The sequence below is a fragment of the Cervus elaphus genome, chromosome 3, assembly GCF_910594005.1.
Source record: "Cervus elaphus chromosome 3, mCerEla1.1, whole genome shotgun sequence".
In the NCBI taxonomy this organism is placed as follows: Eukaryota; Metazoa; Chordata; class Mammalia; order Artiodactyla; family Cervidae; genus Cervus; species Cervus elaphus.
Window position 1 is genome coordinate 54,768,292 of NC_057817.1, and position 26,009 is coordinate 54,794,300.

General features: G+C 57.0%; 2 protein-coding genes and 1 long non-coding RNA gene across 5 annotated transcripts; 2 read left to right on the top strand and 1 right to left on the bottom strand.

The window, feature by feature from the left end:
• Positions 1 to 453: 453 nt before the first annotated feature.
• Positions 454 to 3,873, bottom strand: COQ10A (coenzyme Q10A). Its single transcript, XM_043890081.1, has 5 exons — positions 3,527 to 3,873; positions 2,824 to 2,970; positions 1,845 to 2,037; positions 1,509 to 1,610; positions 454 to 1,251 (listed from the first exon to the last, which is right to left on the bottom strand). Exons 1-5 carry the CDS (start codon positions 3,646 to 3,648, stop codon positions 1,084 to 1,086), a joined length of 732 nt encoding a protein of 243 aa, XP_043746016.1. The 5' UTR covers positions 3,649 to 3,873; the 3' UTR covers positions 454 to 1,083.
• LOC122685368 lies at positions 2,895 to 6,340 on the top strand. 2 transcript variants are annotated; one of them, XR_006338365.1, is made up of 3 exons: positions 2,895 to 3,405; positions 4,286 to 4,371; positions 5,335 to 6,340. It is a non-coding gene; the product is annotated as an uncharacterized LOC122685368 (long non-coding RNA). The 2 variants fall into 2 exon arrangements; XR_006338364.1 differs by having other exon boundaries at positions 2,898 to 3,405; positions 5,340 to 6,340.
• Positions 6,341 to 9,483: 3,143 nt separating this feature from the next.
• ANKRD52 (ankyrin repeat domain 52) lies at positions 9,484 to 25,683 on the top strand. Of its 2 annotated transcripts, none has more exons than XM_043890191.1 (28): positions 9,484 to 9,643; positions 9,954 to 10,037; positions 10,487 to 10,565; positions 10,759 to 10,829; positions 11,824 to 12,024; positions 12,533 to 12,620; positions 12,737 to 12,879; positions 13,173 to 13,385; positions 13,640 to 13,718; positions 13,966 to 14,080; positions 14,164 to 14,246; positions 14,352 to 14,469; positions 14,669 to 14,737; positions 14,938 to 15,078; positions 15,158 to 15,238; positions 16,344 to 16,455; positions 16,659 to 16,730; positions 16,979 to 17,180; positions 17,424 to 17,511; positions 17,588 to 17,705; positions 18,392 to 18,611; positions 18,798 to 18,885; positions 18,977 to 19,060; positions 19,166 to 19,311; positions 19,529 to 19,611; positions 19,812 to 19,894; positions 20,093 to 20,184; positions 20,589 to 25,683. In XM_043890191.1, exons 1-28 carry the CDS (start codon positions 9,617 to 9,619, stop codon positions 20,837 to 20,839), a joined length of 3,231 nt encoding a protein of 1,076 aa, XP_043746126.1. In that variant the 5' UTR covers positions 9,484 to 9,616; the 3' UTR covers positions 20,840 to 25,683. The 2 variants fall into 2 exon arrangements, with proteins under 2 accessions (XP_043746126.1, XP_043746134.1); XM_043890199.1 differs by lacking the exon at positions 20,589 to 25,683 and adding an exon at positions 20,269 to 20,573.
• The last annotated feature ends 326 nt before the right edge of the window (positions 25,684 to 26,009 follow it).

Below are 26,009 nucleotides of genomic sequence, written 5' to 3' on the forward strand. Positions count from 1 at the left end.
ACAACTGCGTAGGTGACTGATCCAAGGAAGCTGGTCCAGCCCAGTGGGTGAAAGGAAACTACACCAAGGGCAGTGAGGGTAGGACAGCTGACTCAGGGTCCGGCCCTCCAGAGGGCTCTGGAGCTTTGCGGAATGCCGATCCTTCTTTGCTGCCTCCCTTACAGATGCCCCAGAATACAAGGTGGTCTGGAGGGCATCAGTTATGTGGGAGGTCTGAGACCAGATCACTGTCCTGAGACTCCTGCTGCAACTGACCTTCTGAAAAAGTCTATAAATAGGCAAGGGAGTGGGTACTAGGTCCTGGCTTGTAGAATGTGCTACTATAGTTAGCAGGGACGCTATGTCCAAGAGGCCTTCTTGCACCTTCACTCCCCTAGGGAGGGAAGCCATGACTTTCTTCTGCTCTGCTCTATCTACATTGTTCCCCCAAGAAGCAATATGAAAGAGCCAGAGTCACACTGTCACAATTAATTTATTGACATTTTATAAAAACTCGGGCCAAGCAGGAGACAGCCCAGGGGTACAGCTGTTCGGTGCTCCTGCTCCTTGCCCTGGGGCCCTGATGGCTGAGACAGTCCCTTGCTCCACTAGCCAGGCAGCCTGGGAGTGAGCTCATGGGGATTTCTAGCTGCGGCCAGATCTCAGGCACCTCCTGAGGCATTTCAGACAGGCAAGGTTATTGACCACCCAGTAGCTCTGTGTCAGAAGGAAGAGTTCAGTTTCTTCAGTCCTAAGAAAAGCTGCTTTCTTCCCCCGGTCAGACACTAAGGCACCTTGACAAGAGCTCAGAGGCGACCGTGCAGCCGCGACTGTAATTCAGTGTGAGACGGTGGCAGGCTTCAGGCATGTGGTGCTCTCAGGATAACCCTGACCCTTGCCTAGGCTTGTCTCCTTTCCATACCTCCTTGCCTTTTCTTTCCCCCAGCATTTCTAGCCAGCTCAGAGCCCGATTTCGGGGGGTTTGAGAGGGAGAACAGCAATACGAACATGGACTCTTCTCTCAGATTGGACCAGGAGCCAAATAAATAAGAAAATTGGGTGAGGAGGGGGAGGCGAGGCGAGGCTAGGGAACAATCCTTTGCCTCAAGCCTGGTGCACCTCATGAAACATCATTTCACGGGGGACAGCTGTTTCTGGACCAAACTTGGTTGCTGCCCGGCGCTCGAAGGCAGCGACATTCTTTTTGACAACCTCATCAAAAAAGATGGTGGCCAGCTGGGAGTGCAGCAGAGAGCGAAATTCAAAGGAAATCTGGGAATGGGTAAGAGACAGTCAGAAACTCTTCAAAACCATGTTGGATAGTCCCTGACCGATGCACGGCTACCATGCAGTGCCTTTTCCTCCCCCCCACTCCTGTTCCTTCCATCTCCCTAGGACCGACTACAGACTACAAGTGTGATGCAGGCTCACTCCTGCGGAGAGTGTCATTGGCTTGGGAAATAACTGTCACAGCGCCTCGGCTCAGCCCCCACAACGCAGCTGTGGCCCCGTGTAGCCTCCTGACTCACCGAAAAGTCCACAGTGCAAGTTCGAGGATAGGCAGGAATTCCAGGGCTGAATCGCCAGATGGTCTCTAAGTGGTTGAAGAGCTTGCCATCAGTGCAAACAGCCTGGAACAGGACAGGTAGTTAAAGAATATCACAATGGAATGAGACCTATAATCAGGTGTAGGAAGCTATACGAAGGAACTGGAAGCCATTTTCCTTTCCTTCAAATATTAGGGAAATATCTGACACATGGAGATAGAAAAATCATCATAAGGAAAGCCAAAATAGCCCTTGAATGTAAAAATTCCACAGAACACAGAAAAAACTTCCTGATCAATCACTCCCAATCAGCCTCACCTTGACCATATGAGGTTTGACCATGGAAACAGCAGAAGTGTAACGTTCCACCACAGGTGGAAAGCCAACCTCCAACTGGGCCTTCAAGTGACCTTTGCGGCTGGATACCACCAGAGACTTCTTACACCAGGGCACAAACTCACGGTACTCCTGAACATTGGCTACCACCTCGTACATCTCCTGCATTGAGTACCTAGGGGAAGGGGTCACAGAGGCCAAGAAGCTGCCAGTGGGCTCAGGTTCCTCCTCGCCATAGGCGCCCTCCCCTCACACCTTTGCCCACCGATCATGTACCTTCACGAACTAAAGATCCCAAATAAGCCCCCATGAATGATTTTGCAAAAGCAAATGTCCAGATTTCCATGATGTTAATGCATCTCAAGTCTTGCCATTTAGAGAGTGTTTTTGCATTTACTATCTATTTTGATCCTTAAAAGGGTCATGTCGGGAGAACAGGGATGACTGGTGATTCACACAGGGATGCAGATCCCAGCTCTATAACTTTTTGACAAAGCGGCCCTAGGAAAATTATTGTCTCCATTTATCTCCTCTGCGAATCATAAGTAATAATAGTAATTGATTCATAAGTTTGTTGAGAGGATCAAATGAGAAAACCTGTGATAAAACACCTAAACAGCCTAACTGATTGGCAGCAGTTAAGTGTTCAATAAGTGTTAACTCATATTTGCTCAGAATACCTAAAGTCAGGTCAGTAAAGAAACAGTACCCTGTTGTCTTGTGTTATTGTCCAACTCTAGGCACGTTTCACAAAGTACCTGCACGGCAACCAAGAAGAGGGGAGTTAAGGTTGGCAGGCTGCCAGAGGCTGGCGAAGGATCAGTAGTACCACTGGGGAGAGTGGGGTGGCCGGGGGTGAATCTTGCCCGCTATGGCTACCCTTACATTCTACCCTGGACATGGTGTTTTGTTTGTCGGGAAAAGGAATGTGGAGGGACATTGGACAGGAGAGGATGCTCACCCCATGATCCGACGCTCAGAGTAAGCCTTTCGCTTGTTGGTGAAGGGGGCAGCAAAGCCCATGAAGGACCGGCTGGGAGGTAAGCCAGACTCAGTCGCCAAGACCTGGGCAGCCCGGGGCAAGAAGAAGCTGCAGGAAATCGGAAATCTAAGGCCAAAAGGAAAGGAGAGACAGTCAAGATTCTTTCCCTGTGGTCCTCAACCGTTCTCAGGTGCAGAGGAAGAGGGGCGCATCCCAGAGGAAGGTCGTCCTAACCAGCTTTCCCCCTAGCACCTGCTGCAGCCCGCCAGGCTCCCCGGCCAGGCAGTCACGAGTGCGAAAGGTCGAGGGCGGCTGAGGACAGTGCCGAGGGAGGAGATGGGAAAAAGAGGGGTGCGTGCGAAGCGCCAGCTGCCTTTGACCGGAGGCTACGCTCCTGCTGAAAGCAAGGACTCTCGGGATGCCTCACAGCCCCCGGGGCCTCGCAAGCCGACGGCTGCCAGGGCACCCGCGACCGGCAAGATGTGGTTGGACACACCTCGGGGACTGCCTCGCGAATAATTTGCAAAAGCATTTCCCCAAAGCAACACATTAGACCCCAGGGTAAGATCACCGCCGCCCTCCCACCGCGCTTGCAGCCAGAGATGCAACTCTCCGCCGCGGAACTTCGGGGTCCCGGGTGACCCCCTCGGCTCCAGCGCGGACGCCCGCACCTCCCTCTCACCTCATTGGTCCCAGGGGTCGCGGAGGGCCCGGGGGCGGAGCCCGGCGCGTCGAGAGGCCGCAGCAGCCCCGGGCCGCGGCGCGCGTCCCGGCAGGGAGTCGCCGCGCGCCCGCCGAGGCCATGCGCGCGACCCTCCCTCGCCCTCTCTGCTCTGACAGCGGCCGCGCCCTCCTCACTGCAGAGGGAGGGCGGAAGGTTAGCCGCGGTCGGGCGGGCGCAGGGCCCGCGGGCGCAGGGGCGGCGCGGGGCGGTGGCTGTTCTCGCCCAGCTCCCGCCCGGGCGGCCGGGTAGCCTAGAACTGAAGCGGCTCCCGCCGCTCCCGCCGCTCCCAGTACCCCCCACGTCACGCCGTTGCCATGGCTAGGGACCGGGAGAGGGGGAAGGAAGGGGACCACGCGGCCTGTCGGGAGATGTAGTTTCACACCTCTGGCGAGAGAGGGCGAGGGCGCTGGAGCGGGTATTTGAGAAGCTGCAGACATCGCCCGGTGGAGCGAGGTCAACAGGCAAGCTACTCGCGGGGTCTGATCACGGGCCTGATACATAAGCACAGAGGTGGCTTTAGTGGCCGCGTCAGCAGCAGATACCCTCGGTCTTCTGCACGTCTCCTAGAAGCCTGTACTAAATTTTGCCTTGTTTATAGTTAGAAGTTCCATTCATCTTTAGAGCCAGCATAGCGCCTAGTGCAGTGCTTTGAGACAGAAAATTAATGTTCCAAGATCTGGGCTAAGACTTTGCATCATTTTCTCTTAATAATTATAGAAAGCAGTGGAAGTGAGAAGGACCAGACTTACTTTTATGATAGATAGAGAACCATCTTTGCCTGGAGAAGTGTGCGCTTGATAGAGGTGAGACCTCATGGGCCAGGAAATGTCACAACACTGCTTTCAGTCGTGATACAAGGGTAGAAAAAGTGTCCTTGATAAAAGTGGGGCGAACAGATGGAAAAGAGAGAGAAATCAACAATTAGAGACTAGATCTAGGTGGGTACAAGAGCCCTTGCAATTCTCCCACAGTGGAGGGCACTTTAAGAACAGTGGTGTTTGCTGTTGCATTTAAAGATGTTTACACTATTACCGTGCAACCCCCTTCCCTGCTTTAGTCTTGAGAGCGTAAATCTAGTCATGTTATGTTCCCCACATCCAGGAAATCTTAACTGAGTAGTGTGGTGTGGCTGCTGCTTCCCAGATGGCGCAGTGGTAAAGAATTCACCTGCCATTGCAGGAGACGGAATAGACAAGGGTTTGATCCCTGGGTGGGGCAGATCGCCTGGAGGAGGGAAATGGCAACCCACTCTAGTATTCTTGCTTGGAAAATTCCATGGACAGAGGACCCTGGTGGGCTACAATACATGGGGTCACGAAGAGTCACGACTGAGCGACCGAGCACATACCAGACTGTCCTGGGGTTGCGGATGGAAGAATGAAATGGTTAATGATGGTGTTGCCCTCAGGATCTGCAGAAGTCCACCACATACAAACCTTCAGGTTGTGAACTTTCAAAGATGCACATGTACGCGCACACTCCCAGGCACAGAAGCAGGTCATGTGCGTGCAACCTCCGTAAGTGGTTGTGCTTCCGTGTACTGTACGGTGCTGCATAGAGGACAACCGTAGTGTATCTTTTTTTTTTTTTAGTTCTACCACTTTATTGCTACCAACCCATCTCCCTCCATCCTCAGGCACACATGCTCAGTCATGTGACCCCATGGACTGCAGCCCGCCAGGCTCCTCTGTCCATGGACTTTTCCAGGCAAGAATACTGGAGTGGGTTGCAATTTCCTTCTCCACATAGAGTATCTTTATTTCAAGTCCAGGATGTCCATAACCAAGTGTGAAAGTGGTGGTGATGTAGCTGGTACTGCTAAGAAGCACCAAGGGATTGCGATGGAAACAAAAGTGAAAGTAATTGAGAGAACAGAGTGACAAGGGGAAGAAGTAACTGAAGCAAAGAGACTCATGATGCAGGAAACAGCAAGGGGATTTTCTTTACCTGAGGAGGCACTGTTAGTTTTGAGGTGCCGGACCTGAATGTAGAATGGTACACGAAGGTTGCAGCAGCCGTTCAGAATGCAATCCAGTGCTACCGAGTCATGTATGATGAGAAAAAAAAAAAAGAGCTACTATTTGGTCATCACTGGATCATTTTTTCAAGAAGGTAGATAGAATTGACTCCGGCAAGGAACCAAAACTTGTGCCATCAACGCAGGCAGGAGTGAAACGGCAGCTTGCCCTCACCCCCAGTTGCTGACAATCATTCAGCTCTACCATCCCTCACCTCCTCCGCCTCCTTCAGCCAGTAACTCTTCTTGCTTTTCACGCGATGATGCCAGCCCCAGTATGCCAGCTGTCGTATTGTACTACTTTACTTTCAAGATATTGGACTGTAAGGTTAAAAATCTTTTATTTTTTGTTTGTTTTTGTTTTATTTGTGTGAAAAGTACTATAAACCTGTTTCCATACAGTACTATATAGCTGGTTGTGTTAACTGAGTACTTAGACTAACTTTGTTGGACTTACAAACAAATTGGACTTATAAACACGCTCTCAAAATGGAACTCATTTTTATGTAGGGGACTTGCTGTAACTGGAAGGGAAGAGAGACAGCTTGTCCAGAAATAAGGCCCTGAAAACAGATATAAACCTTCCAACTTCCCCACCCTTTGAGACTGACATTTATTTGGGGGATTTCAGTGGATATAGATTGATTTTTTAAAGTTTGGGCCATTTTGTCTGGATTTCAAGAAGAGGGATCCTCCCTTGAACCGTGGCTTACATTTGCCATTTTGCAAGGAAGGCATTTCAATCCTAACTTTGTATTATATACACATGAAGTCCCAATTGTGGAATGATCTCATTTCTTTTTCTTTTTAAACATTTCTTCTTTTCCCCTCAGAACCCTCCCTGCCAACAAGACACAACATCTTCTTCCAGTTTGAAGATGGTCATGGGGAGCCACTCTCAAAAGGGCATATGATCTCGAGGGACAAATTTACTCTTTCCAACCCCACTTTCTCGTCCACCCCCTCTGACTAAGGGCTTCACATGTGAGACAGCTGTGTGTGTGGGGGGGGGGGGTAAGGATCTGGTCAGATAAAAGACAAATTAACTGGGATACGTAACTAAACTGTGACCTCATTAACACTATGCCTTAACCGAGTTAACTGCTGCAAAATCCCCAAGGAGGTATGACAGGCCTGCCAGGTCAATTTGCTGGCTGTCCCCCCACTAATTAGATTAGGTAATTATTGCCATTTAAACTCTTCCTAGTTCACCCCTTGTACTTGAAATAACCAATTTCCTTCCATTTCCCTGTCATTCTACATCAATAACTTCCTTCAAGTACAGACAAAACACACCTCCTCTAGGAAGACCCTCTTGACTGAATCCATCTCTCAACATTATAGTGAACACATAATGCCACATAAAGTAGCTTGAATTCTATATTCTCTAATTGTTTCATGTTCATGTATGTTTTTCTACCTTATAAACACAAAAATAGACACTGTTAGTTTTTTTTAAAAAAAAAACCTACTATTACATATAATTTTCTTTTTTGGGGCAGCACCTCAAGGTTTGTGGGATCTTAGTTCTCACCCTTGGTAGTAAAAGCATGGAATCCCAACCACCCATGCAGTCCCCACCAAGTCCCAACCAGGATTTGCCCACCAAAGAAATCCTGAAACCATTACTTCTAAGTTTCTACCTCCCAAACAGTTAGTATAGGGCTGAATTCAATGGCGAAGCCTCAGCAGTCGTTTGTTAGAAGAATGAAAATTGAGGCTTAAAGACAGGCATGCATCTGCTTAGTTATCCAAACACGAACACAGTAGTGCACTCCAGAAGAACAGTTTGAGTAAGCGGACTTTAGGACCACGTCAGGCCTCCTTATCCCCACACCTTGCATCTCCTTGAGCCCTGGAAGTAACTGTGTTACCTACATCATATCCCTTTTTTCCCTATTGGGAAATCCTCTTTCTGTGCTCTGAATAATATTAAAAATAACTCTTCTAGCCCTTCCTCCTCCTTCCAGCTGCCCAGAGGACCTGGCTGGCAAACTCCCCTGTTCACTTCCACTCAGGAGCCAGAACCAGGCACGTGACCCCAGCTCAACCTCTGACTCCAATTCCTCAGGTTACCAAAAGCTATTTTGGGCAATGGAGGCCATGTAGTTCCCTCCTCCCCATCCTCTGGGCCATATCCTAGCTTAGCCCTTCCTGGAAGATCTGTCAAAGCCAACAGATAAGTCAAATGTCCCAACCCGTATCCATCAGATTCCAAGCTACCTTCACTTCCTACTTCTTCAGCCTCATCTTCATTATCATCATCAAGCATTAAGTGTCTGTTCCTATATACCTCTCTCCTTGAGCATCCTTTTTTCATAGAAAAGAAAACCAATATACAGTCCAATGTTGGAAGACTCTGGCTAACAAGGAGCTTAAAATCCCTTCTGAAACACTGGATTCCTGTATGTCAAAGATGTAAGGTGAAAAAAACAATAAAGATCTGCAATTTAAACTTGATTGTGACTGCAATATCGAGAATATAGCCAGTATTTTATAATAATTATAAATGAAGTATAACCTTAAATATCTGAATCACTATGTTGTACATCTGCAACATATAATATTATGCATCAACTATATCTCAATTTTTAAAAGTGGGGAAAAAAAACATTTGAAACAGCAACCTGATTGTGACGGTGTAAACTAAGTATAGGAGTGTTAAGGAGACCTGTCAAAACGAGAAGAAACTGTTGACCAGGGAAGACTTCCTGGAAGAGGTAAGTTTTCAGTAAAACTGTGAATTTTATTTTCAAAATGGTAAAAATTTTAAAAATTTAAAGGTATATACTGATAGGTAAATTGCTCTCTCATTCCTTATTCCCTGTTCCCCAGTTTTTCTCTCTAAGAAAAACCCCTGGCCTTTGTGTATTTTTCAAGGGATCAGGACAATGAAAGTGATGAGGGTCACAGATTGTCAGAAGGCAAAGGAGGGCTTTCATACCTCTGCCTTGACAGGGTGGGCAACGTGCTACGCTTCTTTTTCCTAAATGTGTTCCTTAGAATGCATATATTGAGTTGCTGAGCTCTGCACAGGACACCGAATCATCTTTTATAAATTGTATATAAATTCTTCAATATCTACTTTTCTTCTCTCTTTTTGCCTTTTTGAGAAGGTTGACCTCCATCTAGATCTTGCCTGATTAGCTGCTCTCTGGTCTCTCGTGGACCAGTGGAGAAGTACCTCGACCCTTTTCTGGGGAGAAACTGATGAGTCTTTTAAAATGTAGCCACCCTACCACCTTAACCTGGCAATGGGGTGATTAGGCAATGGAAAAGCCCCCTTCTGTTGGGCTTGGAGTACTTCAGTTGCCCGCTAGCCAGCTACCTCTCCTGTCCTCTCTGTGGGGTTTTTCTGCAGCTAAGAATCCTTGAGGGTTCTTTTTTTTTTCCCCCTCCTCTGCAGCTCGGGCACTTTTGCTGTTTCCTTTCTACCCGAGTCTTGTTACCGCCAGCGGAGACAGGCGCCTTCCCTGCCCCTGGGACTGGTGCCATATATAACCCCCAGATCTCCACGCCCCGCTTCCCCAAGTCAGTGGGGAACGTTGAGTTGTGTGATCGCGGACCGGAGGCGTTCGCTCGGCGGAGGCATTGTGGGCTGAGTGAGATCTGGCCCGCCATTTGGTCCTCAGTTTGGAAGGCAACGCAGGAGGGCCGAGGCCCGAGTAGCCGCGAGGATTTTGTGGCGCATCCCCCGGGGGCTTCAGACTGGAGCGAAGAGCCCGGCGCGGCCGGCCTGCGGAGCTGGGGAACCAGGGCGCGAGGTGGGGGGGACCCAGGCCGCGGGGACCGCCGGGGCTGGGCGGAGGGCGCCGCGGCCTGGGGCGGCCTGCGCGGCAAGCGCCCTGCGGCCGGGCCCCCGACGGCCGCCAGGGAGCGCTGCGGGCTCCCGCTCGCCCGCCCCCCGGTAGGCGGGGCTGCGCTCTCCCCGCAGCCGCCGCCGCAGCCGCCGCCTGGGCCGCCCCGTGTCCCCGGTGGAGCCGCCGCCGCCGCCGCCGGGAGCTCGATGCGGACGGAGCCCGGGCCGGGCCATGGGGATCCTCAGCATCACGGACCAGGTCAGCCCTCCTGCCCTCGCTCGCTTCCTCCTTCCAGGGCCCGCCGCCGCCGCCACGCGAGCCCGGGGATGTGCGGCCTAGGCTGGGCCCGAGCCCGGGGCTCCCGCCCCGCCCCACGCCACGCTCCCCTCAACCGAGCCGGTGTCCTTGGGGGCCTGGCGACCGGCGGAGACACCGTGGAAGCCCCCTGCAGCCAGGACCCCAGAGCCGAGCCCCTCCGGCGTCGCCCCCCCATCTCAAACCCGGGGTCCCCCGCCCCCCTCCCCGGTTCCGCTCCGGCCCGCTCGCTGAACGCCGGTTCTCCCTGCAGCCGCCCCTGGTCCAGGCCATCTTTAGCCGAGATGTGGAGGAAGTGCGTTCCCTCCTCTCGCAGAAGGAGAACATCAATGTGCTGGTGAGTTGAGATCAGGGAGGATGGCGAACCGGTAATCGGCCCTGGCGTTCAGGACCCCTCCCCACGCGTGGGGCGGCTCCGTGTCTGTTCGGCTCGGGGGAGGCCGCAGCTCTTTCCACCCTGGGATGGGCGACTGCTGAACATTGGGGATGAAGAGCAGGGCAGGCTTGGAGCACAGACGAGGAGGGCTGAGGATGCCCAGAAACGGTGTTCTCTTCTGAACCATCCGTGTCTGCAGCGCCCCCACCCCTCCTGGAAGGAGGTTGCTTCGCCGCCGGTGGCCCCGACCCCCTGACTCCACCCTCCTAGGTCCTGGCTTTGACCTAGGATTGGGGTTGAAGAGGCCAGAGAACCTGTGCGAAGAGGCTGTGGGGAAAGGCCTGGAGCACTAAGACTTGGGGTCCTGGGTAGTTCACCCCCATAGCCGCTCCTCTTCTCTGCCTTACCAGGACCAAGAGAGGCGAACCCCACTGCATGCTGCTGCCTACGTAGGCGATGTCCCCATCCTCCAGTTGCTACTGATGTCAGGTGAAAGTGGGGAGCTGGAAGGTGTGGCGCCCAGGGAGGGGCCTGAGGGAGGAGCCTTTTTGTTGTATCCAAGGATGGTCCAGCTGGGTCCAGGCGAGGTTCTGTCTCCATCTAGATTTCCTGGCCTGATTCTGGCTTTTCTTCCCCACCTGCCCTCCAACTCCCACCAGAAGAGTGTATTGTGTCCCCGCAGGTGCTAATGTCAACGCTAAGGACACACTGTGGCTGACCCCTCTTCATCGTGCTGCTGCCTCCCGAAATGAGGTACTGGCCTCCCCGCCCCTTTCTCCCTTCCGAAGGGGGCGAGTTGGTTAAAGGTGGATGACAGGGTTGGAGCGCCTTAGGCTCTGCCCCACAGGTTGGGAGGAGACCAGAGCTTGGCCCCTCCCTCCTACCCCTGGAACTGGCTGGTGAGGGGGTGGGGGCTGTGTTGCCAGCTGATGTGACGTCAGGGGAGAGCTTAACACTGGGCTGGCAGACTGCAGGGGGCCCCCGCTGCCAGGCCTTAGTGACTCATCCCTCCAGGGGGCCACCTTGGAGTCTGACCCCCCTCTGGGTTGTGCTCGAGGGGTGGGGTGGGGGGGGAGTGGTTTGTGACATCCCTGCCCCTTAGGCAGCCTGGAAGTTGACAGCGCAAGGATCAAACATACCTCATCAGTTGGGCCCCTCAACCCTGAAGAGCGGGAAAAAATGACCTTCCTCTTGGCTTGGCAGTCACTTCCCCTGGCTCCAGCCACTAGGGAATGGGAATGGGGTGGGTGGTGAACAGGAGGGGCATTTTAGCTCCTCTCCTCCTCGAGAGGAGCCAGTATCTGCTCACCTAGGTAATGGAGATGATTTTGATGCCTATGGAAGGATAGAAGGGGATATTCAGGGCGTTAATGTAGTGGGAGCTTGCATCTTTCCTAAAAGTGGTGGGAGGTCAGGAACCTCTGTGTGGGGATCTGCTCGGTAGTGGCTGTGTGTGTGGGTGAAGATTTTCAGGGTATGGGTTGGGAAACAATAGCGGGTGACTTGAGGAAGAGATGTATGTTTTCCTCAGCAAGTTAGGGAAGATTTTAAGCTCAAAGAAGATCCAGAAGATGGAAAGTGGGTAATTGAAATGCTCACTGTGTTGGAAAAGTGCGGAGTAACTCTGTGCTGGGGTAACAGGGAGAGGGGGACGCGTGCTCTGTGCTGGCCGGTTCGCCCCTCGTCTCCTGCTGGTTTACGTCCTGCTCCCCCTCTGTCTTCTCTTTCATCCTCCGCCCCTCCACAGAAGGTGCTGGGACTGCTGCTGGCACATTCAGCAGATGTGAATGCCCGGGACAAGCTGTGGCAGACACCATTGCACGTGGCTGCTGCCAACCGGGCCACCAAGTGTGCTGAGGCTCTGGCACCCCTGCTGAGCAGCCTCAACGTGGCCGACAGGAGCGGGCGCAGCGCCCTGCACCACGCGGTGCACAGTGGGCATCTGGAGGTGAGGGCCGCGCCGGGCCACGCCCCGCTTCCTGCCCACCTTCCCTTCCCGCTCCCCTTCCTCTGCCTGCAGGCCATTAGGCCTGGGCAGCCCCAGCCCAGATGAGTATATAAATACTTGGGCTCAAGCACCAAATGAATGGTTGGGTTAGAGGGGAATTCTTGACTTGGACCTCAAGAGGGTGATAAAACCTCTGAAGCTGCATGGAAGATGTTTGCCTCCATGCTTTTTTCCTGAAGGGAGGGTCCATGTCCTTCAGCACATTTAGAAGACTTTGAAGGAGTTCAGAAGCCACCAGATCACCTGAAGAGACTCTCTGGAGTTTACCCCAGATTCCCACCTCTGTCTGGGTTCTCCTCAGTGCCTGCTTGCCCCATTCCCCCTAGTTCTCCAGACTCTTCTGCCCAAGAGCAGAGACTTTGGGCTGCCTCAGCCATTTCAGGTGCTCTCAGGTACGCTGAAGACAGGAGGCTGGCTCTGAACAGGTATCTTTGCTGTCCTGCTACAGACGGTGAACCTGCTCCTCAACAAGGGAGCCAGCCTGAACGTTTGTGACAAAAAGGAGCGGCAGCCTCTGCACTGGGCGGCTTTTCTAGGTGAGGGGAGGATCTGGGGTGAGCAGGATTTGGGGCTCCTCGGGCGGGGATGGGGGGTTGCAGCCTTTGGAGGTGCTCACCCTCCACGTCCTTGAGAGCATGCGCTCCCTTCCCAGGGCATTTGGAGGTCCTGAAACTGCTGGTGGCACGGGGCGCAGACCTCGGCTGCAAGGACCGCAAGGGCTATGGGCTGCTCCATACAGCTGCTGCCAGTGGCCAGATTGAAGTGGTGAAGTACCTGCTCCGGATGGGGGCTGAGGTCAGGGTGCAGAGCGTGGCGGGGCCCGGGGTGAGGCCAGGGAGCTGGAGTTCGGAATCTCTTCAGAAAATGGGAGGGTGCTGGAGTTCCTGGTGTGGTTTGGGGAGTTGGGGGGATGTGGTGAGAGGATCTGAATAATGCTTGTCTTAAGCAGAAGTGACTTCAGTCTCTGGGTTGGGAACCTGAGGGGTCTGAGGCCACTGTTGGATTTCTGAGACTCTATCTGTGCTGGCTTCCACTTTGTTTAAACTGATACCTCCCTTATCCCCTGACCCTCACCCCTGGAAATCCAGATTGATGAGCCCAACGCTTTTGGAAACACAGCTTTGCACATCGCCTGCTACCTGGGCCAGGACGCTGTGGCTATCGAGCTGGTGAATGCAGGAGCCAATGTCAACCAGCCGAATGACAAGGGCTTCACGCCGCTGCATGTGGCTGCAGTCTCCACCAATGGCGCGCTGTGCTTGGAGCTGCTGGTCAATAACGGGGCGGACGTCAACTACCAGGTGCCTGAAGGGAGGCGTCTGGGACTCGGGGGAGAGGACCCTGGCTCGGGGGTGCTGACCGCACCTGCCCCTCTGGATAATTCTCTGGGGAGTCCTGGGTTGTGTCCTGGGTTGACCAGACCTTCCCAGGAGAAAGTGGGTTGAGAAGATGTCCCTATGTGGTTACCTTGTCTTCAAAGATGTGTCCTTTGGGAAGGGGAATAGGGCACGCTCCATGCTTTTCCACCAGGGGAAAAAATGCTGTGTTTCCACAGAGCAAAGAAGGGAAGAGTCCTCTGCACATGGCTGCCATTCACGGCCGTTTCACCCGCTCCCAGATCCTCATCCAGAACGGTATGGCCTTGGGAGACTTTGTGACCTCTTCTCCCTCCTCAGAGAACGCGCCTCTAGAGCCCCCTCTTCCTCCGCCCACCTCCCACGCCATCCCCAGTCAGGACGGCCCCAGAGCTCTGGAGCCAGGCGCCTGTGGACGTGGCCCTGCTCCGCCTGCCCAGCACCCTCGGACGGTGGCTCCCTAGCGTGCGGGCGTGGCCTGGAGCCTCGGGGTGAGTTCAGTTGTGCATGCGCTGCCCCCTTTCAGGCAGCGAGATCGACTGCGCGGACAAATTTGGGAACACGCCACTGCACGTGGCCGCTCGCTACGGACACGAGCTGCTCATCAGCACCCTCATGACCAACGGCGCGGATACCGCCCGGTGAGTGCGGAGACCCCCGGCCCCAGGCCGGCGGTGGGGCTGCAGCTGGCGCCCTGAGGACTGAGCCCCTCCCCTTCTCCCAGGCGCGGCATCCACGACATGTTTCCCCTGCACTTAGCGGTTCTCTTTGGATTCTCTGACTGTTGTCGTAAGCTCCTTTCCTCAGGTATGAGCGCTGGCCCGGGGGTGGGCCGGAGGGCGGGAGGGCAGGGGCCCTGTCCCGCCCCGGCCAGGCCCTCAGGGGGGACCTGCGGCTGTTCCGGCCCCACAGGTCAGCTCTACAGCATCGTGTCCTCGCTCAGCAACGAGCACGTGCTTTCAGCTGGGTTCGACATCAACACACCGGACAACCTTGGCCGTACCTGTCTTCATGCTGCTGCTTCCGGAGGGTGAGCTCTGGTCCCTCCCTCTCTCCCCCAGGCCTCGCGAAGGCGTGTGGGCCGCAGTCTGGACCCCTCCTCTCCTGCCCAGAGCGGGTGAGAAGGAGGCGGCAGAAAGGGCTGTCCAGGTCCGCCCTCCCTGGGGAGAACCCCGGGGCTCCTCCCAGAAGCGCCTTCTCTGGTTAACCCGCACCTTCCTTCCTTTCAGGAATGTTGAATGTCTTAACTTGCTGTTGAGCAGTGGAGCCGACTTGAGGCGGAGAGACAAGTTTGGAAGGTGTGTTAATGTGCGGGAGTGTGTGTGTGCAGAGAAGGCGCCGGATAGGAGAGACCGGTGATGGAGGAAGTGATGGAGGCCAGGGTGGGGAGTTGGGGACCAAGGCGGGAGAGCATTTCAGGGCAGCTTTTGGCTGCGCCTCTGGTTGCGTGTGGACCTGCCCCTGATTCTTTTCTCCCTTCTCCTGTGCTTCTCCCCAGGACCCCACTGCACTATGCAGCCGCCAACGGCAGCTACCAGTGCGCCGTCACGCTGGTGACCGCCGGGGCCGGCGTCAACGAGGCCGACTGTAAGGGCTGCGCTCCCCTCCACTACGCCGCCGCCTCCGACACCTACAGGAGGTGAGGCGCCCTCTCGGCCCTTCCCAGCCCCATGCTCCTGCCCGAGCACCCCGCCAGACTCCTCCCTCTCCTCCACCAGGGCGGAGCCCCACTCATCCTCCAGCCACGATGCTGAAGAGGATGAGCCCCTGAAGGAGTCCCGCAGGAAGGAGGCCTTCTTGTGAGTAGCAGAGAAGACCCCTGGGCTGCCCTGCCCCGGCCCTGCAGATTCCCGTCCTGTTACTCCCCTGCCGCTGTCTGCTGCTGCCTTGCACCCTGAGTTTAATCCTGGGCCAAGCACCGTGGGTCAGACAGAAGTGGGAGAGATACTTCCTTCCTTCAAGAAAGGGATGGTCTTCTTGAGAGGATCAGAAAAGCTAAACACAAATTCATTTCTTCCTCAGGCGTTAAATGAGTACTTACTTAATAGGTGCACCAAGTACTGTTGTAGGTGGTAAGGATGAAAGATGAATGACCCCGAGTTTCTGAATTTTATACCTTCTAGTGTGAGATGTTAATAATAGAGGAAATTGGGTGACAAATACATGGGACCTCTCTATTATCCTCTTAATTTTTCTTTAAGACTGTTATAAAGGGCTTATTTATTTAACAACAACAACAAAAAGATATTTAAAATCCTGGAGGCCTAACTTGTAACTGTGTGACTTCTGGCAAGTAACTTAATCTCTCTGCCTCACACAGTAGGGATAAAAACAGTGTCTACCTCAAAGGATCATTGTGAGGATTAAGTGCTTTACTACTCCTGAAGTGTTTAAAGCGGCGTTTGACACGTTGTAAATGTTGAATGCAATATTAACATTACTGCTGGTAGAGTTCCTGCTGGTCTGCGAGAATGGTGTCTGGGGAGGAGGCACCTGTCGGGAAAGCTGGGGAGGGCCTCGCACAGAGGAGGGTGCTGGGGGCGCGTGGGGGATGAGCAGGCCTGTTCCCGATGGGCCAGGAGGAGAAGGCAGGGGTCAGTGTGCCTGCAGGTGGGGAAGAATATGTCAGTCAGCAGCTCGGTAACTCATGGATGTGCTCCGGGGTCCTTAGGAGCACATTCAAAGGGTCGAGGGGGCCCTGAAGCTAGAGTGGTCCAGGGCAGACCTGGAGGCGGTGGGTCTGGGCCTGGGGTCAGACGGGCCGGAGTTAGCCCAGTACGAGTGGGGGGTGGGTGTGGGCTGGCTCGGCCTGGGGGGTCCCTCTGCCCTCTCCTCTGCTCCTCCCAAACTGCACCCTCCCTGGCTGGGCCTGTCCCTTCCTCACCGTCTGCTCCTGTCCCCCAGCTGTTTGGAATTCTTACTGGACAACGGTGCAGACCCCTCCCTGCGGGACAGGCAGGGCTACACAGCCGTGCACTATGCTGCCGCCTATGGCAACAGACAGAACCTCGAGCTGGTACGCGCGGGGCCCGGCGTGGGGAGGGGGCAGGCCAGGGCCCAGCATGCAGTCTGCGTCTGCGTCTGCACTCTCAGGCCGAGGGGTGGCTGAATCCACTGTGGTCTCTCGATCCAGGGGCTTCGGGGATGGCTGTGGGTGGAGTCAAGGGCGATGTCTTGGGAATACCAGAACCTCAGCACCTCCTGTTCTGTCCATTGCAGCTCTTAGAAATGTCCTTTAACTGCCTGGAGGATGTAGAGAGCACCATTCCAGTCAGCCCTTTGCACTTAGCTGTGAGTCCCAGGTCTTTTCCTCTTGCCTTCCCCGTCCCCTCCCGCCCCAGGCCGGCTCACAGGTACCAGCACGTGTGAATCCGTCCTTGCTTCTGCCTTCTCGTGGGGATGTGGCCAGCAGGCAGTGGTCTGAGAGGGGCCCAAGGAGCTCGCGGGGAGGCCTGCTGCCCAGAGTCTCCCCGTGGGCCCCAAGAGCAGAGTGGGGCCATGTCTGGAGCTTTATCCACGGATTTCCCACACCCCTTCAGGCCTACAACGGTCACTGTGAAGCCCTGAAGACACTGGCTGAGACGCTGGTGAACCTGGACGTGAGGGACCACAAGGGCCGGACCGCGCTCTTCCTGGCCACTGAGCGAGGCTCTACTGAGTGTGTGGAGGTGCTAACAGCCCATGGCGCCTCTGCCCTCATCAAGGAGCGCAAACGCAAGTGGACACCCCTGCATGCTGCTGGTAAGGCCGCCCCTTGGGCTGCTCCCTCCCCTGCCACCCCAGGCCTCCTCTGGGACTGGTCCCCAGCTCCCTGCAGAACCCTGAAGGGACTGGGGTTGTGACAGGGCAGGGCAAGGAGGATGGAAACCTCAAGTCCTGACACTCCCCCAAGACTCCTCCCCACCCCATGTCCTCCCACAACCCCCACCCTCCGCCCGGGCTTCCCCGACCATGCCTGACACTGAGGGCCCCCTCTTCACCTAGCTGCCTCTGGCCACACTGATTCCCTGCACTTGCTGATCGACAGTGGGGAACGCGCTGACATCACGGATGTCATGGATGCCTATGGACAGTGAGTGTGAGCTCGGGGTGGGGTGCCAGGTTCCCAGCCCTGCCAGGCCCTCACCCTTTCCCCGCGCCCTCTGTAGAACCCCACTGATGCTGGCCATCATGAATGGCCACGTGGACTGTGTACATCTGCTGCTAGAGAAAGGATCCACGGCTGACGCTGCTGACCTCCGGGGCCGCACCGCCCTCCACCGCGGGGTGAGTGGGCTTCGGGTGGGGCTGCTCACAGAGGGCTTGGACACAGGAGCGCACAGTAGGATATCAGATTGTCTAGTAGGTGGGCTGGAGTCTTAGAGGGCATTGGCATGCTTGCTCCAGGATGAGGATCTGATGCCCGCAGTTCATTTCCCTGATCACCTTGCTCTGTGATCACGTGTAGTGACCTGCTCACCACCCAGGGTCCCCAGCTGATGCCACTAGCCCGGTCCTTCTCCACCATCACCCGCCCTAAAGCTGTCGCCTCCTCATCCCGTGGGGTTGTTTGACTCCTTAGTCTCCCACTGCAGAGGGCCAGCGTTAACTCTCACCATCCTGCTTGTCTGATGGCATAGAGTCAGGGAAGGAGATGCCCATCCTTAGTACTTAGAATTATTAGAAGAGACCCTGATGCTGGGAAAGATTGAGGGCAGGAGGAGAAGGGGGCAACAGAGGATGAGATGATTGGATGGCGTCACCAACTCAATGGACCTGAGTTTGAAGATAGTTGAGACAGTGAAGGCCAGGGAAGCCTGGCGTGCTGCAGTCGTGGGGTCGCAGAGAGTGGGACATGACTTAGCGACTAAACAATCCTTAGAATCATTGTTGCAAAGACAAGGGTTGGAGCCCGGGAAGCGGTTCCTACTCCTGGGCCAGCCTCAGGACCGACACCCCCATGCCACCCACAGGCCGTGACCGGCTGTGAGGACTGCCTGGCTGCCCTGCTGGACCACGACGCATTTGTGCTGTGCCGAGACTTCAAGGGCCGCACGCCCATTCACCTGGCCTCAGCCTGTGGCCACACCGCAGTGCTGCGGACCCTGCTGCAGGCCGCCCTGTCCACGGACCCCCTGGACACCGGGGTGGATTACAGCGGATACTCGCCCATGCACTGGGCCTCCTACACTGGTGTGGCTCTGGGCCTTTGTGGGGACAGCTGAGATGGGGGCAGAGGGGTGTGGGGGAGGGCAGACAAGGACTCGTGGGTCGCTTCGGATCTGGAAGTAGCATGGGGTGTCGAGAGATGGGACAGGACCAGTGAAAGGGGCCATGGTGTCATCCTCTCCATCACCACTCTTCCCTCCTCGTCCCCAGGACACGAAGATTGTCTGGAGTTGTTACTTGAACACAGCCCGTTTTCATATCTGGAAGGAAACCCCTTCACTCCTTTGCACTGTGCAGTGTAAGGCCCCCCCCAAGGGTCTGTGATGTGGGCATCGGACGGACCGTCTGTTTCCCCATGCCCCTCCTGCTGACCCTTCCTCTTCCCCCAGTATTAATAACCAGGACAGCACCACAGAGATGCTGCTGGGAGCTCTGGGTGCCAAGATTGTGAACAGCCGAGATGCCAAAGGACGGTGAGTGGCAGGAGGCTTGGGAGACGCCTCCCCTGCCCCTGGCTTCCTCTCTCTGCTCAGGAGAAAAGGCCTTCCGGTTCACTCTGCCCTGACCCCTCCCCATAGGACCCCTCTTCACGCCGCTGCCTTCGCGGACAACGTCTCTGGGCTCCGGATGCTGCTGCAGCACCAGGCCGAGGTGAACGCCACGGACCACACTGGCCGCACTGCGCTCATGACAGCGGCTGAGAACGGGCAGACTGCAGCCGTGGGTGTGTAGGGGCCCCATGTGGATGGGAGGTACTCCCCCTGGGTTTTCACGAGATGAGTCAGCCCTGCCGGCAGGGCTTAGGAGGCAGGAGGCATGTCTTTGAATGTTTCACCCTCTGCAGAGGGGATGCAAAACATGCGCGGACAAGAGCGGGGAGAGCCTGTCTGGCCCAGCTCTGGAAGGGAGCGCCACCCCTCTCTGCCTCCCTTCTCTTGTAGAATTTCTGCTCTATCGAGGGAAGGCAGACCTTACTGTGATGGATGAGAACAAGAACACTGCCCTCCACTTGGCCTGTAGCAAGGTACCGTCTACGCTGCTGGTGGGGCTCTCTGAATGCGGCAGGGCCTGAGGAGAGACCCGGGTCCGCCGACAGGGCTCAGGGGACGTCAGGGGCGCCCTGACCGTCTGCGGTGGGACAGCCCTGTGCACCCCTGCCCCCTCCTCAGCTCCCGTGGTGGGCTCCCACGTCTCCAGCCCTCACTCTCTGCCCCCCTCCCTCAGGGCCATGAGAAGTGTGCCCTCATGATCCTGGCAGAAACCCAAGACCTTGGCCTTATCAATGCTACCAACAGCGCGCTGCAGATGTGAGTGCCTGGGGTGGGGGGCTCTTGGCTGAGGGGTGGGGGCCAGGAGAGGTGGAAAGGAGGCTGCTGCCCGTTCCCGGGGCTCCGGCTCTCTGGAGCTCACGGTATTCGCCCGGCAGCGGGCTTGCTCCAGCCGAGGGTGGAAAGGCAGCTGGCCACCCCCTTGACTTCACCCTGCCCTTGTTCCTTTCTTCCAAGGCCGCTGCACATCGCTGCCCGGAACGGCCTGGCCTCCGTGGTGCAGGCCCTGCTGAGTCGCGGGGCCACCGTGCTGGCTGTGGATGAAGAAGGTGGGTGGGGTCTGGGGTCAGGGACATTCTTCAGGAGGTGACTTCTTAACCTGGCTGGTTAATAAACTGGATTTTCTTCCCAAGGGAACTCTTCAGAGCAGGGACCCAACACCGATACGCTAGAGTCTCTGAGGGGAGTCTGACGGAACTAGGTGGAGCCTGCAGGGTCCTCAGGACGACCTCCCGCACACCTCAGCCTCCCGTCCCCGGGCCCTGCTCTTTGCCCTCACTCGGACAGCCTGCCTGTCAGCCCCCCGGGGCCCGCATGGCCCCTGATTGTGACCCTGTGGGGTGCTGGCCTGCCTCAACTCCCCTCTGCAGAGAAGAGCGCTCAGGGCCCGGGGCGGGTGGAGGGGGCCCGGGGATCCAGGACTCTGGGCTCAGTTCTCGCCTTTGCCCCGCAGGTCACACCCCGGCCTTGGCCTGCGCCCCCAACAAAGATGTGGCAGACTGTCTGGCCTTGATCCTCTCCACCATGAAGCCTTTCCCACCCAAGGACGCTGTCAGTCCTTTCAGCTTCAGCCTGCTCAAGAACTGCGGCATCGCGGCAGCCAAGACGGTGGGTGGCTGCGGGGCCCTGCCCCACGGGGCCTCGTGCCCCTACAGCCAGGAGCGGCACAGCGCCATTGGCTTAGACGGCTGCTACTCTGAGTAGCCCCCTGCAGTGTCCCTCCCCCGCCGGTGGCTTGATTCCTTGTTCTATTTATTTAGGAAAAGTCTATACATTTAGGGCACTTTAAAGGAGAACGCGACTGGGCTGGGGGTGGAGGGGAAAGCGCTGGGGGGCGGCTGCTCGGCCCTTTGCCACACGTCCTGGCCTGGCGGGGCTCTGGGACCAACAGGGAGCATCCCCGGCCCTTGGTACCCCCAGGGCACCCCCTTCTGCCGAGTGTCCCGACACAACCGCTCGCTGCCTGGCGCCCGCCTCTTCTGTCCCCTCTCTCAGTTCCCCCTTCTGCTGCCAGCTGCCCCTTACTCTTCCTTCTGACTCGCCTCAGGCCCCTTCCCCCCCCGCCCCTGCCAGGCAGATCCCCGCCTCCTCTTCCATGCCCATCACTGCCTCCCTGCTCGGCCGGCCCCTCCATCCCCGCAGCAGTGAGAAGCCTTAATTTCTGGTACTGTGTGAGCACTCTGGGGGTGTCCCCCTCCCCCTTCAGGGGCAGCTAGCGGACGGGGGGGGGGAGGGTATTTAGCACTGGGGCCTGGAGCTTTTCCCCTCCTTCTGTATCCCATCACCCCTAAAGTTCAAATGCAAAACACTTGAAGCAGCAACTACTGTACCTGGGCCCCAACCTGCACTCTCCCGGCTCCTCGTATGCAAATCAAGGGCTGGCACTGCCCCCGCAGCCTGCCCCACCCCGCCCCTGCCCGCTGCTGGCCTGGCCTCCTAACCACGCACTTTAACCCCCCACCCCGCTTCTTTCTTTTAACTTCTTTTGGGAGGGCGGAGCCTGTGGCCATTCCCCCTCTGGCTCTCCCCTCCCTTGACTTTGAGGCTTGTCATGAATTTTTAAGTAAGCATTTTATCCTTTAGGGGAAGAAACAAATTAATTTCCTGTCCATTTCAAAACCACAGCCCTAGTCTGCCCTCCGTGTTTCAGGCATGTGTTTGCATGTGTGCCGAGGGAGAGCCTGTTCTTCCTCCTGTGTCCCCGTCCCACAGTTGCTCTCTGCACCCACCCCAGCCATCTGCTGCCGCCTTCTGTGATGCCCAAGAGTACCCACTGCCCCCAGCCACTCCTGATCTGAAGCCAAAGATGGAGGGGCAGGGCAGACTAGGGACCGTGGCTGCTCGGGGGCCCAGGCGTCTCCTCCGCCGAGAGGCGGAAGGTCTGCGTCCACTGGGGCTTGGTCCCTGCCTCCCCAGCAGCTGGGAGAGAAGGGATCAAGCTAAGGGATGCGCTGAGATTTCCCGGCGTTGCACCCTACAAGCCAAGCTGGGCTGGAGTGAGGAGGGGGCAGTTTTCTCTCTAAATGTAGCATTGAATTTGGCCCTGGTCCCTTCAGACGCCCTGTCCATCCATCTCCTAGCTCTGCCTCCTGGAGAGTGGGACCCGCTTCCTTAGCCCAGCGTTCCCTTCCTCACACTCAATACCTCAGCCAGGGGCCAAGACACAGAACTTGAATAGAGGTCCTGCCCTCCCCACTGCGCGCATCCGCGCCCAGTCTGGCTGCCATCAGTATTGCCCCCGAGGACTGGACAGGCTTCGTTTACACTGCAGGGCCTCCCGGGGTGGGGGTCCCCTCAGGCTCCTTCCCCGCCCCTGCGTGCTTTATTCACCACCTTCTATACCCTTTGCAGCTGTGTCCCCCGCACGTCTGGCCGCCCTTGCCTGGGGTGGGCTGCGGGGAGCGGGGGGACATCCCAGGGACTGCCCGCTCCCTCGCAGACCCCCTTCACCATACCTCATGCTGGTTTCCCGGAGCCTGGGGTGTTCATCCCAGCCCTTCCTCTTGCTGTCTTGCTCCTGTTTCCTCCCCCCCACCCCGCCCGTGTCTTGCTTCCCCCAACCTTCAGTTCCTAAACCATTTCAAAGCTTCCGAATGACCATTATTGGTAAGAAGGAGTATGCAGCTTTTAGTTTTAATCTTTATTTTCAAAGCCAAAGGGCCTTGCAATGCCCCTCTTGCCCACCTCCCCGCGCACCCTGTCCTCCCCTAGACGACAATCAACGTGACCTCTCTTAAGGGCTGCAGCCCCCCGCCCTTCCCCCGTCCTGCTGGTTCTGCAGAGCTCGCCCCTGACTTCACTTCTCTCTCCTTCTTCCTGTTCCGCCCCCCCCTCATTTTGGTGCTGGGAATTAGGTGGCGGGGGCGGGGGGGGGGGGGCGCGCAGGGAGACGGGTCCCTGGGATTAGACTCTCGAGATTGCAGTCGTGTTCTCCTTCATCAGTGTCTGGTGACGACAGGAAGGCTCGAGTGTTTGTCGGGAGCCCCGTGGTTTTGCTGGATGAGATTTCTGGTGGCTGCCCGGCCCCTGCCGCGCTTTTGGCACACCATCAGCAGTGCCAGGGCAGGCGTGAGGAGGCCAGGAGGCCGGGCAGCCTCCTCCCTAATGCCAAAGGAAGTCCCACACCCCACCCCGGGCTCCCCAACCCCTAGTGTCTTTTGAAGCATTTTGACCATTCTCATGGCCACTGCATATTTATTTTAATGTTAAGTTTTTTGGTTTTTGTTTTAAACCTCTTTGACTTAAACGGGTGTGGAGAAATCAGCCAGGCAGAGTGCCCCCCCCTAATCTTAAGGAGGTAGGGCGGGAAGGAATCATCTCCTTCCCTTCGCCCTCCCGCTCCCTGTCCCCTTCTCCCCACCGCAGCTCTAAAGCACTTGCTTCAAGTCATAAGCACTTTGAGAAAAGGCCTAAAGTGAGGACCCCGGGAGCCGCCCCAGGTCCCAGCGAAGGGGACAGAGCGAGGCTACGCAGGAGACAGGGAAACAGGTGTGTGAGTCAGAGGGCGAGACGGAAAGAGCCAGTTTTTAGTTTCTGACTTTTGGGGAGATGTTTCTGATTGGGCGGTGGCTTTGGTAGGGTTGTGTACTATCCTTCAGAAAAACAAATGGCACAAACTGTGGGTCCCCGGACGGACCAACAGACCCGGGTCACTGCCGCTGTCCCGCTGAGACGGACGGGCCCCCTCCCCCACCCCGTGGCCCCCTGAGCCATGGACTGCTGAAAACCACTGAATGTACAGCCCAGGCTGGGGTGGGAGCGGCCCCTGGGGGAGGGGGCTTCTCCTTTCGTTTGGTGCTGTGGGGGGCGGGAGAGATGAGACGGAGGGACTGCCACCCCACTTAGACGTGTTCCTTGGGGTGGGGGGGCAGAGGAGGGCCCGCCTCCCCCTCCAGCCCCAGCCATGGCCCCCCTTCCTTCCTCACCCCTATCCGTTTTGACTGTAAGTCCAGCTCACCTTTGCCTTCAATGTGTAACCAAAGGAAAACTCAATACTGTTAACACCGCTGTCTGCCCACCCGAGCACCTTCTTACTCCCTGGACCTAGGAGGGGAGAAGAGGCGGGGTGGGGCAGGGGGTGTGGGGCCAGAGTGAACGGTTCTGCAGCTGTGTACCCCCCCAGACCTCCCTCGGGGTCTTGGGAGGGGGCGTTGGGGCCAGGCTGGAGGCACTGGGAGCAGGCACGCTCGGGATCTTGTGTACGTGAGCGTCCCTGGTCTGAGTGGCTCCGGGACTCTGCTCCGAGGGCGGCCCCTTCCTCCTCCCCCTCTGCCATTTCTCACCCTCTCCCCACACCCAGTGTTCATTCCCCCACATCCCCTTCCTGCCGCAAAGGAAAATAGCCTTACAGACCCTAGCCCGGAACCCCTCCTCTTGGGGCAAACCAGTGCGGGGCCCCAGCCCACCTCCTCTGAACCCTACCTTTGAAGGAGGGGTAAGGAGTAAAACGCAGCCCCTTCCATCTAATTGTGGTGGCCCCAGCCCTCAGCCTTGACCCAGACTGGGCAAGAGCCGAGGGGAGGGGTCTTTGAGGACCAAGCCCAGTGGTCTGGGAAGAGGGAGGTAGAGAGGGAAGGGTCTGACTTGGGGACCCCCTCCTCCCGACCCAACCCCTAGAGACGCGACCAAATCCCAGAGACGGGAGGAAGCTGGGGTGGGGAGGGTCTGCTCTATGAATTACTTGAAGGTACTGACTGAGGCTGCTGATGCCCACTTAGGTGTGAGGGGACAGCACTGCGTCTGGGAGGGCCGCGCGGGGCAGGGTTGAGAGGGCCCGCCCTGGGCCCTCCTCCCTCCTGGCAGGCGCGTTCCCTGGGCAGCCTGGCCTCGCCTCCCACCTGCGCCCCTCACCCTGGGCACCTCTCCAATTGCACTAAAGTAGCGGTGTGCCAGTCTTCCCCCACACCGGGGCGGGGTCTCTGCTTCCAGTCCTTCCCGCCCACCGCCTCTGCCCCCGTCCCGGACAATCTCCTCGTTCCTCTGTATTCCCGGGTAGCTCAGCTTTGTGTGTGTGTGTGTTTTGGGGGGTGGGGTGGGTTCTGGCTGGAGTGGGCTTGCTAGGGGTTTGGGAAGGGCTAGGGGAAAGAAGGCGGATGAAGTCTCCTGCCCCCTTCCTCAGCTCCCGGCCACATAAGCCTGGGAGGGAGGGTGCCTACCCTCGCCGCCGCCGCGTGTCTTGCAGATGTGCCAAAATGGGGGTGGGGGGGGAGGGCGCCTGGCAGAGCAGCCCCCAGGGTGGCTCTCTCAAAGCAATACAGTTCCCCCGGCCTGGGGGACGGCAAGACAGGGGAGAGGGTTGGGTCGGGGCCCGGGGGTCCCCGTGTACAGCTGTGTATATTCAGGGGTGTTCTCCGTCCGGTACCCGCCGCGGGCGTCTCTGTGTGTGAACCTCCCCTCCCCCGCGCCCTGCATGACCTGTGATGCTGCAGACCCATCATCCTGTGTGCAGGCGTGCGCTGGGGGCGCGAGGGGCCGCCCCGTGTCCTGCCGCTCCCGCCGCCCTGTGACCCATGTACTCGGTTGTAGGAAGTAAAGAGAACTGAGCACAATTCACTGGATTCTAGTGGAATCTTTGTCTAAGCAATGTTCCCCGCCCGCCCTCCTCCATGCCCTGGATTCACCTGTGGTGCTAGCGTCGGGGGCGGGGGCGCGGCGGCGGGGTGTTTGATGCCGGCGGGCAGCAATAAAGGGCAGCCCTGCGGGGATGCCTGCACCCCCCAGGGTGCTGAGGGCAGCCGGGAGAAGGGGGGACCTCGGTGCATCGTCCCGACCCAGCCCGCCCCTTCCTCTCCGGGCTGAAGCACAACGCTGTCCCCGCAGACCAGACCCAGCGTCCCGCACCCTCCGGGCCCTCCTCCTGCCACATGCCCGGGTT

Coding starts and splice junctions, on each gene's coding strand:
- COQ10A (XM_043890081.1), bottom strand. CDS start 3,648: ATGGCCTCGGCGGGCGCGCGGCGACTCCCTGCCGGGACGCGCGCCGCG. Junction 2,971..3,526: donor CGACCCCTGGGACCAATGAG/GTGAGAGGGAGG, acceptor TTTTGGCCTTAG/ATTTCCGATTTCCTGCAGCT. Junction 1,611..1,844: donor TCAAACCTCATATGGTCAAG/GTGAGGCTGATT, acceptor GTCCTGTTCCAG/GCTGTTTGCACTGATGGCAA.
- ANKRD52 (XM_043890191.1), top strand. CDS start 9,617: ATGGGGATCCTCAGCATCACGGACCAG. Junction 12,621..12,736: donor GCACTGGGCGGCTTTTCTAG/GTGAGGGGAGGA, acceptor CTCCCTTCCCAG/GGCATTTGGAGGTCCTGAAA. Junction 17,706..18,391: donor GCACCGCCCTCCACCGCGGG/GTGAGTGGGCTT, acceptor TGCCACCCACAG/GCCGTGACCGGCTGTGAGGA.